Below are 19,616 nucleotides of genomic sequence, written 5' to 3'. Positions count from 1 at the left end.
GTGACCATCTATATCACCATTCTGAGAGCAAAAAAGGTTGCTGGCATGACTAAAAGATTCAAAAAGTGCAGATTTTGTTCAGAAAAAGATTTTTTTTTGTACGGAAAGATTAGCCGCACTGATAAAAATTAAAGAGAGACCCAGGCTGGTGCTACCCAGAGATGCAGAGAATGTGAGATCGCGGAACACATCAAGAGAGGGAGCGTAGTTTAGGGAAGTCAGGTAACACCCCCCCCCCCCTAAATTTTAGTGAGCATAACTAAGCAAAGATATGTTTCAACCTTGATCACTCTTCGCAATGGGCCTGTTGCAAACTTTTGCTAGAGCAAAAATAAGAGTTGTTCCTTATAAATACTGTCTCAAAAATCCTGATGAGCGCATCGGCAAACTCTGAAATTCACTCCTAACTTCACAAACTGCGTAAAAAATTTGCGTTTCTTTAAGATTCCTGTTTCAAGAAGGATACTATGTCACAGGTGAACATTTCGTTAGAGGAGTCGTTCCATTCAGTCCCTGCTCAACATGGCCAACGCTTCCGCGCGCAAGTTGAGGAGAGCATGAGGTCAATCGAGGCGGATATTTATCAACACAAGAGAAATGTGAATTTAAACACGCAGATTGTTATCGGGTGGTTAGAATCATCGTCCCGTTACATGTGTTTTGGCGGATTGGCGTCGACTATGTTGAATATTGCGTAGTATCCTTGTGAGTAAGGGTTGGATGGAATGACTCCTCTGACAAAATGTTCATCTGTGCCGTGGTATCGTTTTTGAAGCGGGAGGCTCGAAAAAACGAAAATTTCTTACGCAAATTGTGAACTAAGGAGTGCATTTCCGACTTTGCCGATGCGCTCGTGATTTTTGAGACACTTTTTATGAGTAACAACTCTTATTTTTGCTCTAGCAAAAGTTTGCAACAGGCCCATTTTGCGAGAAGACTACACGTTCGCGATTTAGTCCGAAAGTTATGCGGCCACGATCAGTGAAAGCATTCACGATTTTGGAAAAGATTTTGAGATTGGTTATTGGCCTACACTTTTGGGAATTTCCAAATATGAATCTTTGAATTTATTTTCAACACAGAGACGTTTTTTATTACAATATAATCAATTTGAATATTTGAATTTATTTTCTACACAGAAACGTTTTTTATTACAATATAATCAACTCCCTGAGTTGACTAAGATTCTCCTAGTTCTAACTCTCCTGAGAAGCACTTGCAGACTTTTCACAGCTACTTGAAAGATTTTGAATTCAAAGAGGATCTTTTATCTTTTTCCAAATTAAAACCTTAAAAAATGATTGTCAACGATGAAATCCATCACCTCATTATATTTTATCACTGATAGGTATTTTTACGCTTTTCTTTTCAAAAATCTCTTTGAGTACTTGAAAGCAATTTTATAGGTTTAGCACAGTTTCTTGAAACCTAGACATAAATTTAGAAAATTCACAGACTTACATTTGACCAATTGTTTATTCTTTGGCAATGAAAACACACATCTGTTCCTGACAGTCAATGACCTAAATTTCTAAGATGCAAACATTAAATTACAAATACTTGCACTTCATTAAAAGCGCTTAACTAAAATGATATAAATTTGCACTGATAAATGTAAATTTATACCTTATTCTGATATAAATAGACCAAGGCTAGTTTGTTTCCACGAGAAACATTGTGTCACGAGGTCCGACTGATTTTAGCTTTCTCTGTAATTTACTTAATAATACAGTTAGGATTAACTGAAAATAATCACAGAGAAAAACTTTGGGCTCAAGTACTTTGAAATATTTCACTGAAGACACTTCTTGGCACGAATTTCACTATCGGTATGATTCATTGTGGGATGTGTAGGCCATTCCAAATGAATCCTAAATTTCTTCTGAAGCTCCAACTTTTTCATATGTATTTTCCTTGGCTTGAGACATGAATTCTGGTTTGCTGACAACAGGCAAAGTGCAAGACGTAGCAGCCCTCAGAATTCGCTTCTCATGAGTCTAAAAGATCATGTTCTGAAGTTTTTTAACATCAGTCATCAACTAACCATGGTTTTCATTGGTTGAGGCTGATTGAAAAGTGAAAATTACAGAGAACTAAAGAAAAAAAAGAGAGGGAGGAGGGCACACGGCCAGAGGCTTTATTATTTAAGACGATCTACAGACTCTGGTGAAGGCCACAGACTTAAAAGGAAGTTGTGTAGCCTATTAAAAGTTGAGAGCTCAGAGATATTGCACAGAAAACATAGATTTTTTCGGGTGTAAGAGGCCCGATTTCCACTAGAAAATTTACAGGAACATTTGAAGTCTTTGAGCTCAGACACTAAAAAAAAAAAAAAAAAAAAAAAAAAAAAAAAAAAAAACACGAAAAGCAGATAGTTAGGGTGTAAAGGACCCATTAGTTGGTAAAATGCATACAGAAAATAATTAAAAGAATTTGCAACCTTCAAGTGGGAATTGACGGGAATTGCTTTCAGCTAATACAAGGAGCACATCGAAAACACGACTTTTCATGCATTTCACTTTGGGAGAAGTTAGGAAGAACACAACTTAGGAAGAAGAATACGATAGATAAAAGTCAATGCTGAGAAGTGTCTGCCAGGAAAGGCACTAAAAATCATTTACATTCAAAAATAAATCTGTTCATGATAAGTCTAAAATCTCGCCATAAAAAGTATGTAGAACAGAAAGTAATAAGGGGTGTTAAAAATTTAAGTGGTAAATATTAGTTCTGGAATTTGTCCAGTGTAAACATTTGTGCGGCGCTTTTTAGTTGGCTGAAAGCTAGAGAAACTGACGGTGACAGTTCGCTCATGTGGCAATCGAACCTCAATGTCTCCAACTCCATTCTTTCCGTAAAAAGAAGGTGGACCCTGTAAATAGAGTAAATTATACTTCAATAGAGTCTGGCAACGATCTTTTTGCAATGCCATATGTAAAAATACAGAAAGAAACATTCTTTGAATCACAAGATGAAGGTTTTTCTATGACCTGACCTGGCTACAGGAGTTCAATAAATGCGCAGGTGCATGGGAAAATTTGTAAACATTAGAGGTAATTTCGTGATGATGGCGATTTTTCCTCTTTCTTTTTTTGTAAAAAAAAGGTAGAAACAATAAAATAAAGCGCTTGTTTCCGACATTTTTTGCCCCATAGTGTACTGGAAACCTTCATGCTAAGTTAGAGAATTCTGAGGCTGAAAAGGCAACTAGTTATTGCTCTGTAGAACAGTCTGCACCCTGCCTGGCTATACTTCCTAGGCCAATCTAGGGCGCAATATGGACTTACACAGATATGAATAAGTCAGAATGGTTCTTCAGATTCATTGTGAAGAAGAAAATTCAGAATGGAGAGAAGTCCACTCACTAAATAGAAAGGAAGCTCTTCAATTATTTCGGTACTCTGCTGAAGAGGTAAAAAAAAGGCTGAAGTAAAATAGAAAAAAACTTAGAGTGATTACATGCAGTCTTACCTTCATTTTCACAAACACCCTGTAGTCTTTGCAGGCCTTTAACTTTACAGGCCTCTTCAAACATGCTTCAAATGTTAATGAGGTTCCATCAATCACGTAGTCATTAATTTCCTGTTGCAAAATTTCATCGAACGGGGAACACCTCAATATCAAATCAACGGAATAACGAGCTGGCCCCACAACTGAACTAAACAATCCAACACCTTGGAAGTGTACCTCCCTGTTAACTTGAAAGCTGAAACCAAGTTCAGAAAGAAGATTCAGCTCACATGTTTAATGTAAACTCTGAAAAAATTAAAGGTTAGGGAATTTCAAAAATTTGGGTTGCTGAGGCGCAATGACTTACTTAGGATAACTTCAGATGGCTGATGGCTAAATGCTAGTACTTTGCTACTTTCCAGAATTTTATATAAGTATTACAACGGGTAATTTTTCCATTGTCAAATTTACAGAAATACTATTAGAGCGCAGCTCATTTTGAGAATGTTAGCGAATCAATGCTCCTAGGGTGACAATCCATTGTATCCATGGAAATACCGCTTACATGAAGTTAAAGACTATTTTAGGCATTTTAGAGTACAGTGCAAAGCTTTCATAATTTCAGAAACAGTTACATTAGTTGAAATGGGGAAAATATACGCTCATCAGCAGATATACAGTTTTAGGCCAGGATCAGATTTGGGGGGGGGGGGGGGGGCACTGAAAAATATTTCAGATTCAAAAAAAAAAAAAATACAAACGAGAAAAGATGGCAAAATTTCTTATTTCCCGAGAGTATAAAACTATAGTGCTTAACTTCTAATTTTATCATCCTTTGGTGGTATAAGAGATAGCAGCTTTAACTTTCATACAAATTTCCGAGAACTTATGGTAGAATGGACTGGGATTTCACAGAAAACGCGGCCAAGACGAGTAAATAAACACGTCTTATGCACCCCCCCCCCCCTTTCGACAGGTCCATTCGATTATTCTTATTGCTGTTTAATAAAGGACAAGAAGGGGGCGGCAAAGAAGTAAATGCAGCCCTGTTTTAGGCTGTAAAGTGCGACCACAGGGTAAAAAGTATGGTCTCTCCAGAGACCCTGTGGAGGCTGTGTCATCATATAGGGGCCTATTGTGAACAAAGAAATTACACATTACCCAAAAATTGACATTTTTACATTTTCACCCTTACTAACCTCTTCATCCCATTATTAGTAATAATCAATGGTTTAATGAGAAGAAAAAAAACTCTGTGTGAAAAGATGAGAAGAATGTTGACTCACATGATAAATTCTCCCAGTTCTAGGTCATTTTGAAAATCAAAACCTGCTGCAACTTCTTGAAACCTGTTTACTTTGAATTTTTCCCAAAGACGAGGTATTGCATTGAAACAGATCGATGGTTTTGGATTCGAAGAGAGATATGTAAAAATAGAAAGTAAATTTTCTTTTGACATAACATTTGCAGATGCTACAATTGATGAGATCTCTTGGATGGACATTAATGGAAATCGTATAAGCTGCAATATCTCTGCCATCACTGCTTGCTGATTTATTTCGTTTACAGGCAGATGTTTCCGTTCACATTCGGCCTCGCTCCACCTGAAACAGATATTGGTGCAAATGTGACAATTTAGGGGAATAATAAAGCACACACAAAAAAAGAGGTTTGCACGCAATTTTTTTTTACAAAAATCGTCTGAATGCACGCAAAATTTATTGAACTGCGTGGTATTTTTTGCACGACATTTTCGTTTGATATCACAGAATTCTGCTGCGAGTTGAAACGAAAAAATAAATAAAGTGAAAAACACCTTAAAGTTCTAACTAAAGGTAAGAGATACAAAGATTTGAAAGATGACATGCACGCTCTACAGCTGTGCCAAAATGACCTCGCATTTGAAAAAGCATCAGAGTTGTTTATGAAGAAGTGGACCTCAACGGAAGACGAAAAAGTGACAGAATTCACGGTTTATTTCGAAACACAATGGCTTAAGAAATATTCGAAATGGTATGAAGGAGCTGCAGCGGGGTTCCCATCCACCAACAACGGATTGGAAGGAACAAATGCAGTCATAAAACGCGAGCACACGTTCAGAGAGAGATTGCCTGTTGGCCAATTTTTGAATAGTGCAAATGACCTGGTAGTAAAATGGTCGGAGGTCAGAAATGCTACATCAGTGAACGGCATCTCGTTCGCTGCACGACCGACTGCTTCACTGAAGGAATGGACATCTGCATACCGATGGAACTGTATGAATAAGAAGGTATTAAAACAGTCCGTTAAAGATAGGTCACTGTTTTTCACGGCCTCCTTTACTATGTCTGAGAATATCACTCAAAAACGTCTAACCAAAGAGGCTGTCCCATTTTCCATAGGAAATGGCCGCAAGAGATTTTCCATCCATACTTACAGGAATCATAACGGATCATCGGAGAGGCCTAAATCCGGTGACTTTTTCCGTCTAGCCCTCCAAGGGGGAGGGGGAAGGGGTCAAAGGTCAAACGCACAGACCGCCATAACTTTTGAACGAAGCAACGGATCAACTTGATCTTGAGCTCCAATGAAAGCTCTCAACAAGACCTTTCATTTGATGTATATTTAAGTCTGTTTTTGGTAATATTTCTAAGTGAAAAAAATCGTTGTTAGATTTTTCAAGCCCAAAAAATTCAGTTTTTCGGGTTTTTCTATGAAAGAGAAAGCATGAATCGTTACAAAAACCAATTTAAATGAAAGTCCTTGATTCAACCTTTAAAACGAGCTATCGTTGAACCTGGGACAATAAATGGTTCAAAAGTTATGACCGTTCAAAGTTGACGTGGCGCGCTATTTTCGAAGCGCGCGTAGTGTACACTTGCGTGCCACCCCCTCCCTAGCCCTACCTTTTCCCCTGGTGCCCACTTCAGCTGATAACGGATACAGAAAGGTCCAAAGCTCCTTCCACCTAAGGCATGACCAATCATTGGTGCAAAATTACTTTCATTACTAACAAAAAAAAGAAATAAAGATAAATTAAATGCTAATAAACGACAAGACGCTGGCATACATGATTTTTTCGCCCCCCCCCTCCCTCCCAATCCATGCTTAAATATTTAAAAGCCAAATCAAGCCTCTTTTACTGCAAAATACACTCAAAAGCTGTCGATAATATTCATAGGCTCTAGTGCGCAACTAGCACACCAGCACTTGCAACTCGAATTTACAACTGAATATCTCTCCCTCACCTCTCTCCAATCTATTCCCCTCTCATCAAGATTTACCTGCACAGGAATAATTAGATACCGCAATGATGAGAGGCTTGATTTGGCTATTAAATATTTAATCATGGAGGGAGGGCGAAAAAATAATGTATGCCAGCGTCTTGTCGTTTATTAGCACTTAATTTATTTTTATTTCCTTTTTTCGTTAGAAATGAAAGTAATTTTGCACCAGACATAAAGATGGAGTGCTTGTATCTACAAGCACGGGGAAAAAGTGAAGCCTGGTTTGGCACTGGGTGCTTGTGTGAGTGTGTAAATGAGCGTGGGAATCCATGGCAGCAAACGGAAATTTAATTTGAACTTGTCCTCTTGATTTTTCCACATTTCTTCTTCTAAACGTATTTTAAATGCCTAAAACGAATATATTAAGAAAGTTGGGGCTGCGACTTTTTATAATACACTTACTTTTTCTCGATAACAGGCAGTAATCTCAGATAAAGTTAGTTTTTCTTCTGCTCATGGTGGTCCTGCCCGTTTAAACAGGCCATTACAGTCCTAGATGACCGTTACTCCCAAATGAAATTAATCAGTCGACGACGGACCAAATCTAACCTAAAGTTTAAAAAGTATGAGTGGGTAAGTGAATTTGGGCAAAATTCAACCTAGAATACTTTGTTTCCGCAACTTTATTTAGTTCCAGCTCTACATTTGAATTTCAAACTTGTCCCGATTTTGCCGCCAATCCTCTAGCCAATAGTAGGGATGGTTGAAAAGAAGCTTCATTTTTTGCTTTTAGCGCTCCATCTTAATGTCTTTGTTTTGCACCAATGATTGACCATTCTTTAGGTGGAAGGAGGTTTGGACCTTTCTGTATCCGTTATCAGCTGAAGTGGGCACCAGGGGAAAAGGTAGGGCTAGGGAAGGGTGGCAAGCAAGTGTACACTACGCGCGCTTCGAAAATAGCGCGCCACGCCAACTTTGAACGGTCATAACTTTTGAACCATTTATTGTCCCAGGTTCAACGATAGCTCGTTTTAAAGGTTGAATCAAGGACTTTCATTTAAATTGGTTTTTGTAACGATTCATGCTTTCTCTTTCATAGAAAAAACCGAAAAACTAAATTTTTTGGGCTTGAAAAATCAAACAACGATTTTTTTCACTTAGAAAAATTACCAAAAACAGACTTAAATATACATCAAATGAAAGGTCTTGTTGAGAGCTTTCATTGGAGCTCAAGATCAAGTTGATCCGTTGCTTCGTTCAAAAGTTATGGCGGTCTGTGCGTTTGACCTTTGACCCCCTCCCCCTTGGAGGGTTGGACGGAAAAGGTCACCGGATTTAGGCCTCTCCGATGATCCGTTATTATTCCTGTAAGTATGGATGGAAAATCTCTTGCGGCCATTTCCTATGAAAAATGGGACAGCCTCTTTAAAGCCGCGTGGCCGCTAAGTGGAAGACATTCGACCAATTTAAGCAAAGCCACTACAGCATTTGGACCATCTCAATTAATGAACAGGATACTAATGACTTCGATTGCACATGCCCTCACTTCCTGAAAAAACACATTTGTAAACATACATTGACAATGCAAATCCGGCTGAAATTAGTTAATGCACCACCAGAGGCCGAAACAATTCCGTTGGGCCAGAAGCGAAAGAGAGGGCGGCCCGCAAAAGCCAAGACGCCGTTCAAGAAATTCGGATTCCTTGGGGTCAACTCCGTATTCAACCCCGCGGTCCCCGACTTCGTAAGACCTAAAACGACCGAGAAAAGGGCCTGGTGCGGGTGGTCTGAAACACCCTGTATACAGGGTTATCCAAAAGTCACCTACCACCCCTGAAACTTTTTTCCTAATTAAGATAGAAGTTTAAAACTTTGGGAATGTTCCTCGGTTTAAGGTAGCAACTTTTTGGTCCCCCCAAAATTTTGGGGGCGGTCCCCTTAAGGGGGTCGGGGACTAACTTTTTTTTTCAAATGGCAACCCTCCTTTTGTGATACCTCGTTCGAAAGATAATAAAAAAGAAAATTTTTGGCGCAAACCGCAGGTCAAAATGTTGATTTTTGACAAAATGGCGGCCGGTCAAAGTTCAAAATGGCGAAAATTTGGCATATCCGTTTCTTATCGGCGGATTGGTCTGAAACTCAGAATCCCTGCGTTTTTCAGGACGAAAAAAACGATTCTGGCATTAGTTTTCCAGTAATGTCAGTCCCTTTCAAAATGGCGGCGGTAAAATGGCGGCTTAGAGCGGGAAGTGGATATTTAGGCTGCTTATCGTCGGATTTGTATGAGACTTGGTATCCGGGGGTATTTCGGCACGAGAAGAACGAATCTTTCATTGGAATTTTGAAATTTTTAAAAACTTTAAAATGGCGGCAAAAATGCGAATGGCGATGGTGGATGCGGATTTTACGTTATTTTTCCGCCACCATCTTGACGATATTCAGTGTTTCAAAAATCTAATGAAAGCCAAAAACCACCAGAGTATTGACTGTTGTGCAAATCCGTCAGTAAATAGCCGTGAGCCGCCATTTTAAAGTTTTTAAAAAGTTCAAAAATCCAATGAAAGATTCGTTATTCTCGTGCCGAAATACCCCCGGATACCAAGTCTCATACAAATCCGACGATGAGCAGCCTAAATATCCATTTCCCGCTCTAAGCCGCCATTTTGAAAAGGACTAACATTTTGAAAAACTAATGCCACAACCGTGCTTCTCGTCCCGAAAAACCCTAGAATTCTGAGTTTCAGACCAATCCGCCGATAAGAAACGAAGATGCCAAATTTGCGCCATTTAGAACTTTGACCGGCCGCCAATTTGTCAAAAATCAACATTTTGACCTGCGGTTTGCGCCAAAAATTTTCTTTTTTATTATCTTTCGAATGAGGTATCACAAAAGGGGGGTTGCCACTTGAAAAAAAAGTTAGTCCCCGACCCCCTTAAGGGGACCGCCCCCAAAAATTTTGGGGGGACCAAAAAGTTGCTACCTTAAACCGAGGGACATTCCCAAAGTTTTAAACTTCTATCTCAATTAGGAAAAAAGTTACAGGGGTGGTAGGTGACTTTTGAATAACCGTATACACACACACACCCATATATATATATATATATATATAACCAAGAAGTGGCCCAAAACTGTATGTAACAAGGTGGAGAAATGGTGCTGGGTCCACACCATTTCGCGGGGAAATCAAAGACAAGGAGTTCCAAAAATTAAAATTAGAGTCAAAATTATTTTTGAGCTCTAATGCGCACCAGTACGAAACTGAGGGGGGAGAGTGTTTAGCTCAGGCAGTTTGCATAGGAATATTAAGTTGGAGTCACGCCGAGAGATCTATACCGGTTTGGGCCTTTTTAGACCTCATCAGTAGATCACACTCGGCAGTGAACCCAACTTAACATGCCGCAAAATCCGAGACGGCATTAAAACGCCGTCATGGATATGACCCGAGGCATGACACAAAAGTGTGATTCTCGCGCCATCTACCGTCGCCGCTGAACAACTCTCATAGCAAACAAGGAAAACCCGAAAAAATAATAATCAGGCTGGTTGGAGATGCGAACGCATCTAGACGCAACCGCCCGCTCCCGAACGGGAGCACACATATCCCCAAATTGTGCGTGCAAATGAAGAAAAAAACACTAGGAAGTGGCCCGAAACTGTATGTAACAAGGTGGAGAAATGGTGCTGGGTCCACACCATTTCGCGGGGAAATCAAAGCCAAGGAGTTCCAAAAATTAAAATTAGAGTCAAAATTATTTTTGAGCTCTAATGCGCACCAGTACGAAACTGAGGGGGGAGAGTGTTCAGCTCAGGCAGTTTGCATAGGAATATTAAGTTGGAGTCACGCCGAGAGATCTATACCGGTTTGGGCCTTTTTAGACCTCATCAGTAGATCACACTCGGCAGTGAACCCAACTTAACATGCCGCAAAATCCAAGACGGCATTAAAACGCCATTAAGTTCTCGGTAGCTTTTGAGAAAGAATTCTGTAAAAACATTTTCCCTAAGTACACAAGTTTTTTTTGCTAGGATACATTGTTTCCAAAAAATGTAAAGTGGTGTTTACGGCGTTTTTGCGTTGCACGGCAGAATACATGTAGACTTGATTTCTATCCCAAGCTGGGAGAAAATTATTTCATTATCACTAATTTAAAATAAAACAAAACTGATCAAAGACTTCGCATCTAACCTGAGAACAGCTTTGAACAATTCAACTTCTTTGATGCTCAAGGAGTCACGTGCTAAAATCATCTGAAGCAATCCCGAATCAATATCAAGAAAGCCACTTGCAAGAATGGAGGCCTCTGTGTCACAATCAATTACTTTAAGGCATGCATCAATGAGTCTCTCCTCATCAAAAAGTTTTGCCTAAAATGGAGGAATAAAAGGCAATGTTATCTTGAAAAATGATTTCACAAAAAGTTCATCCAATAGTTCAATTTGTTGGTTTTACATGAAAACTTATGAAGAAATCATTTAATAATAAAACATATCATTACATTGAAATAAAGCTAAAATGAGAAAACTAATTGGACAGGATCGATTTTTACTTTCTTCAGTACACTGCAGGGTAAGTCAACATGGCATCCGAAAAAGTCCTCCCAGCTATCGCCCCGCAGAGGTTGGATTGTTGACCAAGCAAAGCGTCTGCCACAATCCATGGTGGGTGCGTACCATGGTGGGTGCGTACCATGGTGCGTTAATGAAGGATTGATTCCTGTAAACTCAGTGCGCATTCTCATTCTTGGGTGTAAAGTGGTCCGATTTTGGATTTTTAGGGGTCGATTTTATGTGAAATTTTTCGTACTTTTCAATTCTAATAGAAATAGAATGGAAATTCGATCGAGAACCCCTACTTTTAAGATCGTTGCTCTCCCTTTACCCCCCAAGGAGCGCTGGGGGGGTTTCGAGACCATGAAATTCGGATTCCTTGGAGATTCCCTATTCAACCCCGCGGTTCCCGACTTCGTTCGAACTAAATCAACTAAGAAAAAGGCCTAGGGCGGGTGCTCTGGGACACCCTGTATACATGAAATGCATAATTTTTAAAGAAAATAAGAACTTACTTACATGAGTCAACACAGCAAAGGCATTATCAGAAGATAGATTATCCATCAAAAAATTAAAGCAAAAGTTTTCAAGGGATAAGATTGAATACTTTTTGGCAGCATACAGAGTTCCAGCAACTGTTTCGGATGTGACACAAAATTCATCAGTGTATAAATACCTAAAAGAAAAATGGTCCAAAAACAAGTATAGAAAAAGTGGATGTTACAAGGGTATCCAATGGGGTTTACAAGAAGGCAAATAAATTACTATTCTTTAGTAATTTAATGACAGGCATAAAAATAGGTGCTATGGCTTTGTTAAAACTGATATCTTAGGTTACTGGAATTGTATACTTCAGTCAGGTATATGGTTTTACTATGTACTTAGTGATAAGTGGGAATGAGCGCAATTATTTTTTTTATGTGCTCTTTGATAGAATCCTAATCGATACTCAAATAGGGGAGAACCAGGTAATGAGAGACTAACAGGGTAAAGAGAGACCTACCCCCCTATTTCTGAGCTCCCTGTCTGAGTTAAAAAATTGAAAAAATCAGGGTACATTAGTTACGTTATGAGACTTTATTACCCAATGTTTCATCTCTGTTACTGCAATAGAAAGAACTTTTTTTAATTTTTTTTTTTTTGTTGCATTTTTCATGTCTCTCTTTACCATTACGGACAAAGGAGAGACCTGCGGCCCGATTATTGAAACTATGTCAGCCCGACACGACAAGACATAGCCCTATCTCAACCATGCAATATATCGCAATTCGATGTCTTATTGGGCTGGTTTAAATTTCAATAATTGGCCCGCTGGTCTGGATCTTCTCTTATATTGCATAGGAAAAATATGGTAGGGCAATGAGAGTGTTCTACTATTAGAGTTTGATTACCATTTCAAATTTCAGGTCAATCGGACAAAATCTGAATGAGTTACGGGGTTTTGAAATTTGACTACGGGAAGTTCACAAAATCCATTCAAAAATTGAAATTTCAAATTTTTATTAAAGAGACAGAAAAACGCAAAAATGGGGCTTAAATATAATCTAAATGGTTTATAATGAAATTTAACATAAAAAAGTTGCTTCAGAGAAGATTTTGGCCTTGAAATTATGATAAAATTGGCCGGTGGAGCGGTTTCAGGGTAGGTACCAGTTAAAAAATTTGATTTTTTTCTGATCTATTCTGATGTTAGAGGAATATTTGCCTGCTTAGCTGGCTTTTTGACACTTGTCTCCAGGTCTTATTTATCTAGAACATAGTACATAGGTACCTTGTTGGGTGTGTGGGGGAGGGAGATTAGATGGTTAAAATTTCATTAGTTTTGGAACCCTCTACTTCTGGAGCAGGACTCGTATATTTACTTTGAATTTGGAAGCCTTGAATCTTGTTTCTGTTGTCTTTCAATTATGTTTTTCCCAGTGAAACGAATCGAGACTGAAAATCTCTCATTACCCTTGAGAAAAAAAATCCCAAGTCTCTCTTTATCCTGGAAAAAGTATGACCCAGGATGAAGAGAGACTTTTGCTGCCAGACTTGTAAATTTGTAAATAGCATAAAACAAAAAATATAGTCATATAGTACATATCCTAAGCTACAAAATGGTATAATTTTTTTCATTTTGGAGTAAAATTTACTTTCCAAAATCCACGAAAACTGCGGTACGGAGCGAACTTAAAAACACAGTTCCAAAAAGAGGTTATGTTAACATGCACTTCCGGCGGTCCGTTGTCGTCCGATCCGGTCCGGAATTTGTACAAGAACGTATAAATGGACCAAGAGTCCATTTCTTCTTGTTTCATTACTTAAATCTCAAATAGGCAGCAGCAGGAGCAAAAGTCTCCCATTACCCCGGTCTCTCTTTACCCAGTTCTCCCCTATTGTTATCATTCAGGAATTTGGTGACTTTCTTAGCAATATCACTATTTTTAATTATAAATATCGTACTGCTTGCATATTCTTTCAATGTTGTTAAGACATTGACTAATTAATGGCTTAGGGTTGTTGTACTGGGGTATTTTTGACGATTATAATCATGATATTTTATGTTCTTATTGATAAATTCATTCATGCATATAATTCTCAATCTATTTTGATTTTGGGTGTCAAGTGTACCTAGTTAGAGATTTTCTTACTTTAATTGAGAGGCCCACATTTTTTGTTAGCTGGGGAATGTTTGTTTTCTTGGCAATCTGGTAAATCTTAATTTCATTTACCGTGATGTTCTTTTAGAAAGATAAACAAAATCTATGGCAAATTTTTGTTTCTTCTTTCATTACTGAAACACATTGGGCTGTTGCTCAATTTATACATCTAGATATCTCTTCCTGCTGATTACTACATGTTTTTTATCTATGAAACTTATCTACTATCTATGTTGCTTTGATGGTTTAAGTTGCTTAAGTCACCAAGTAGGCGCCGGGTTTCTTGGATTCAAGTGATGACAGACCTCTATTTCAGAGACAATGAGTTGATTTCAGTGGAAGGGCGGTGCTTTTTGGCATGCTTAATTATATCTAGGTACCATTGATTGGTGGTTTATAATTATATTATGCAGCACTGACTGCCACTATCCCTGCTTTCTATTTCTACCTTGTTCGCTGCTGCATGAAGTGGTGATGAGTTACGATTAGTATACTGACAATTTGAGCCTACTACTATATTTCATCGATCTATCCAGCAGTAATCAGGCGGAGAGGCACTTGGTTTTGCCTCATCGTTATGATGAGTGGCCCTCTTTCTATTTGAATCTACATTACTGAAACCTTCATACGCTTGTAAGGTTACAGCATTACTACAGATAAAATACTTAAATTGGCACCGCTATGCTGTCAATGGCTGGCGCTATTCTGACTCGTTGGCTCGTTTGTAAAAGTGCATTGGTAAGAACTGATAGGCAATGACAACACTAATGACACTTGCTGTGTATTGGACATTGCCTTTAACACACACATTCTTAAATACCTTTGCAAAGGTTAAAACAAAGGGGCATTTGTCAAGATTGTATACTTGAGAGATTACCTGAGAAGTGCAGAGAATGCTACAGGTTCGACATCGGGAATTTCGATTTCACCTAATTCTGACCATTTTTTACAGAACATGGTTCCGAAAACCTCGCTGCCGCTTGCAAGGAAAACTCTATGAGCATGAAACTTTTGTCTTTGCTCTCCTTCACCTACAATAAATGTGACATCGCTTAAAAACCCAGTTTCTAGGAATAAGCCACATCTTTGTTTCAGGCAACATTTGGCAGGAGATTCGGAAGAACACATTGGGTTCAGACTCATATCATCAGACTCGGAAGAAACAGAAAACTTTCTCGGGCCAACAGCTCCATTTTCAGTCTTGATACAATCACATGTGATTTTGTCAGCATATCCTCTTTTTGGTGATACAAAAGAAGCATAACTTTTAGCGTCGGAATGTGCTATGTTTTGATCGCAACTGTCATCTTCAGCCTTGTGGCAAGTCTGTACAGCAGTGTCCAAAGCTGGCTGAACGACCATTTTTTCGTTTCTGAAATAAAACAAATAAGCTGCACATACTTAAAACAAGAAAGCATCAATGGCAGACCTCAGAAAAATGTCTTTTGATTCGCATCACTACTGACTTCTTATCATTCTTTCTTATTTGAAACGAAACTGATTGACATGAGCTCTTTTGAAGTTTGTTTCAGGTTTCAATAATTACTTGAATAAATGAAGGCAGCACCGCAGTTTAACAAAGAAAACTCCAGCTGGTAAGTAAGTGGTAAGGAAGAGAGTGGAAGAAAGGAACTGATTGGGAGAAACGAATATACTTGTCGAATCCAAGATAGGACTACCGCTCGGCATTGTAATGGTACATAAACACACTGAGGTTTGCCTGTTTTTTCCTTGTTTTCAGCCGGGCTGAAAGATAGAGGGATATTTTCGACTCAAACTCACCGCACTGCCTTCATTCATTTGAGTAATTGGTAAAACTTCAAATGCAGACTGAGCAAAAGTGGTGCCTCGCAGGAAGGTAGCACAATGATGAATTTTCATAAGCATCCATGGAAGAGTTTACATCAATAAATTAGAAGAAACAGGGCAAATATTTCCATAAGGAGTGTCCAGGGTTCTATCATTTCATAAATTTTCGAGGAAAATCATTTCAGACAGTTTCATGAAGATTGTTTTCGCAAAGTTTCATGAAATTATGCATCTTTGCTCATAAATCTGAAAGTTACTACGTATGCGTATCTGCTACTAGAGGACCTTGAATATTATCACCTCAGATAAATATATAAATTTACATATTTGCAGTATTTACTCCAACAACTCCAACAACTCCAACAGCTGGGTAGGATGTGTGTCGTTTTTCCGTAAGTAAAGTTAAAGATAAGAATGATTGTAAGAATAGTCAATTAATCAAACCTTAAACACAGGAAAAACACCAGTAAAATATACTTTATTCAGGCTTTTCGAGGCTCTGAGTGTCAATTGCAAATTTAATTGGGTGACGATCATGCAAGATTAAATTGCCTTATTTCTCTCCGTTTTTCGGAGAGTAAAGGTCTCCACAGAATACATAACAGGTCTCGAACTCTCGACCGCGAACTAGGTACTTTACCGGCCGCCGACCCAGAGAGTATGGAACAGGAACTATGGACAGGGACGAGTTCTATAGGACGCCGTTCTGTTGTGAGCGGGTGATTGCAGCGCATTCTCGCGTAGGATCCTAGTCAACTCAGAGGATCCTCCCCCCCGAACCTCGACTCATCCATCGCCCGCTCCAAAAGTGAGGTTAAGCCGGAGATTGAAAAATAACACATAAGGCGGCTGAATTCTTGAAAAATAAGTATATTTTTGGCGTTTTTCGACCCCTTTCGATCAGGAAGGGCCCGCCGCATGTATTAATACGGTGAAAAATTCGATTTTTTGCAGTTATACGCGATCCTACGGATTTTAATGAAGTCCAACAACTGATAACAGCAGTGAGTTGCGAGGATCCTACGCGAGAATGCAGCACTAGTACCTGCTCACGAATTTTTACATTGACTCTTACGGGAGTCCAGGGTCCTATGGAAGGTTAGAGGCCCGACTGGATTTTCGATTTTGCCGAATTTGTGTTCTTTTATTTTTACAGTTTACTCTGCATCAGCCATTTTTACACGCGAATCTATACCACTAGATGGCTTGTTACATCGCTGACTTCAAAAATCATTTAAAAATATAAAAACGCAAATTCAGCTGAATTGAAACCCTTGACGCTAATTTCTAAACGTTCCTTTCGACACTCAGAAAGCTTCAAAGAATTTAAAAGTAAGAAATTTAAATGATTCATTAAGAAAAATTTGTTCTCTCCCATAAGAAAAGCATTGTTTCCGACCAGAGAGTATGGAAGGTTAGAGGCCCGACTGGATAGCAAGGTACACTCTACTACAGGTATGGACAAATGGAATTTTAGAAAGTCGTCAAAACGCGTAGATTTGACAGCATCGAGAGTACGACTGCGAATGGCATGTGCGGCAAATGGACGGTACGACTTCATACGTCACTCGATCGCCGATTTTCTCAGCGCTGCCACTTCGGCACCCCGTTTGTCCATACCTGTAGTGGAGTGTACCTTGACTGGATAGGGAAGAATTGAAACAGAAGTTGGAGCCGTGAGCAAGCAGTTGCGTACGTTGGCGCGAGAGTGCGCGGCGAGCGGAATCCCATACCACTGCGCTGATTGGCTAAGTGAGAGTTGCGGACGGACGATGTATAAAATATTGCCTACGTGGAGGTGGTCCGGCAGCAACATACCCGCCGCTAGTCACTGGAAAACAATAGAAAATAGTAGTTGCGTAAGTCGCTAGCGAGCGCGCTGCGAGCGCTTCTGTTTCAATTACCTAGCATTGAGTCGGGCCTCTAACCTTCTATACCCTCTGGGCTGCAGTTTGATGGTAGATGGTACGCACTAGAGTACCTGTATATAGAGTACCTATATTGAGAGAGTATGGCCACTGGGCCCCATCAGGGACGAGTTCTATAGGACGCCGTTCTGTTGTGATGAGCGGGTGATTGCAGCGCATTCTCGCGTAGGATACTAGTCAACTCAGAGGATCCTCCCCCCCGAACCTCGACTCATCCATCGCCCGCTCCTAAAGTGAGGTTAAGCCGGAGATTGAAAAATAACACATAAGGCGGCTGAATTCTTGAAAAATAAGTATATTTTTGGCGTTTTTCGACCCCTTTCGACAAGAACGGGCTTGCCGCATGTAACGGTTCGGTGAAAAATTCGATTTTTGCAGTTATACGCGATCCTACGGATTTTAATGAAGTCCAACAACTGATAACAGCAGTGAGTTGCGAGGATCCTACGCGAGATAGCAGCACTAGTACCTGCTCACGAATTTTTACATTGACTCTTACGGGAGTCCAGGGTCCTATAGAACTGGTCCCTGGCCCCATGGAGAGGCTTAGGACCCAAAAATGGCGGTGCTTTGTTTTGGTTTTTTTGGATGGGAGGGAGGTCATTGCAAACTTTTGACGGTTATCACCAACCGCACTTGCTGCCAACCTTACTACATTTACGATAATTTTTCTCAAAAATTGCACACGATTAGCCTTAAAAATATGTAAAGATGTCGCAATAGTGCATTTGAGTAAATTTCTCGTTACGATAAGCAAAGAAAACTACATTTTGAGTCATTTTGCATTACATTAATTTATGGCGTCCGCCATTTTTGGGTCCTAAGGGCTCCATTCAGCCTAAGATGGCTGAGCCAATCAGAGGTGGTAACCCCAGTGGCCATACTCTCTCAATATAGGTACTCTACCTGTATAGCGAGATGGACAGATCGCTGGAGGGCTTAGGGCCCAAAAGTGCAGCCAACCAACTTCTAACGCACAAAATTTCACTGCCAGTCTGCAGATTCCAATTCTAACCGAGATGGCCAAGAATGTACAGAAATGAGCGTTCTTCCGCGAATTTGAGTAAATTTATACAAAAACTGAGTCAAACACGTTCTTGATAAACGACGGTTCGTAACAATAATATTAGTAAATCGCTCTGGATAATTGAAATGCAGAGGTTGGCTGCATTTCTGGGCCCTAACTTTATTCGCGGAGGCATCAGATGCGTTGTTAAATTACTTTTACTGCCCAACAAAAATGGCCGAATCTCAGCAGGATTGACGTCATCTCAACGACGACGTCAGCTCAACGAACTACACCTCTAGAATGGCTGACCAGTGTTAGAGACCCGGAACATTTTGAAGTTGATATAGGTTAGGTTTACTTGGGCTCACACAGCAGGCTGCCATCTAAACCCATGTCAGACGCTGCCCACATTTTGCCGAATACTGTTGAATAAAGTGATAGCAATGAAGAGATTGCTGAACAATCGCACTTCAAATGGTTTTCTTTACTCAAAAAATAGGAACTTTGAAAAAAAACCTCAAAAATATGAAAGTTTACAAAGGTTGAAATTTTCACATGTAATCCTTATGGGCAAGACGCAGCAGAAATGCAGATTGAGGTTAGCTATACTTGGGCTCCCACCCCCCTCCTGCCTTCAAAAACCGGCCCATGCGCGTTACGCAGGTTTGCTATCTCGCGGCCATTCTAGAGGTGTAGTTCGTTGCGTCAGCTCAACAGACGGGAGAAAATCGAGGTGTCGTTGTTAAATTCCCGTCGGATTCTGCGGATTTGGAGGTTAAGTTTTATTGAAATTTAATATTTTTAACATTTAAAAATCTCATTAACACCCACATTATTACGAAATTGACGCAATAAACGATTACAAGCAATTAAAAGTCAGTCTGGTGACGGACATGTGGCGAAGAAGTGCGAAAAAATGGCGGTTATGGATGTAAACAATAACATTACAACAATCCAGCAAACTCGGCAGCGGTCCACAGCAGCCGAAAACCTCGCTGAGCTGTTGGGCAGTTTGCTGAGCAGCCA

The 19,616-nt window shown here is 39.7% G+C and overlaps 1 protein-coding gene across 1 annotated transcript; it reads right to left on the bottom strand.

Moving 5' to 3' along the window:
* Positions 1–1,105: 1,105 nt before the first annotated feature.
* LOC109040450 (BTB/POZ domain-containing protein 1) lies at positions 1,106–16,080 on the bottom strand. Its single transcript, XM_072306429.1, has 7 exons — positions 15,954–16,080; positions 14,722–15,216; positions 11,722–11,878; positions 10,841–11,019; positions 4,734–5,051; positions 3,469–3,703; positions 1,106–2,869 (listed from the first exon to the last, which is right to left on the bottom strand). Exons 2-7 carry the CDS (start codon positions 15,204–15,206, stop codon positions 2,708–2,710), a joined length of 1,536 nt encoding a protein of 511 aa, XP_072162530.1. The 5' UTR covers positions 15,207–15,216; positions 15,954–16,080; the 3' UTR covers positions 1,106–2,707.
* Between the last annotated feature and the right edge of the window lie 3,536 nt (positions 16,081–19,616).

Source organism: Bemisia tabaci, chromosome 1 (assembly GCF_918797505.1).
Source record: "Bemisia tabaci chromosome 1, PGI_BMITA_v3".
NCBI classification, from domain to species: domain Eukaryota; kingdom Metazoa; phylum Arthropoda; class Insecta; order Hemiptera; family Aleyrodidae; genus Bemisia; species Bemisia tabaci.
The sequence above is the reverse complement of the archived record's forward strand: the minus strand, read 5'-3'. Positions and strand labels throughout refer to the sequence as shown.

Excerpts from the sequence above, each read along its gene's own strand:
- LOC109040450 (XM_072306429.1), bottom strand. The coding sequence starts at position 15,206 with ATGGTCGTTCAGCCAGCTTTGGACACTGCTGTACAGACTTGCCACAAG. Across the intron at positions 11,020-11,721 it reads CCTTTGCTGTGTTGACTCAT|GCAAAACTTTTTGATGAGGA; the intron begins GTAAGTAAGTTC and ends CCTCCATTTTAG. Across the intron at positions 5,052-10,840 it reads TTGTTCAAAGCTGTTCTCAG|GTGGAGCGAGGCCGAATGTG; the intron begins GTTAGATGCGAA and ends TATCTGTTTCAG.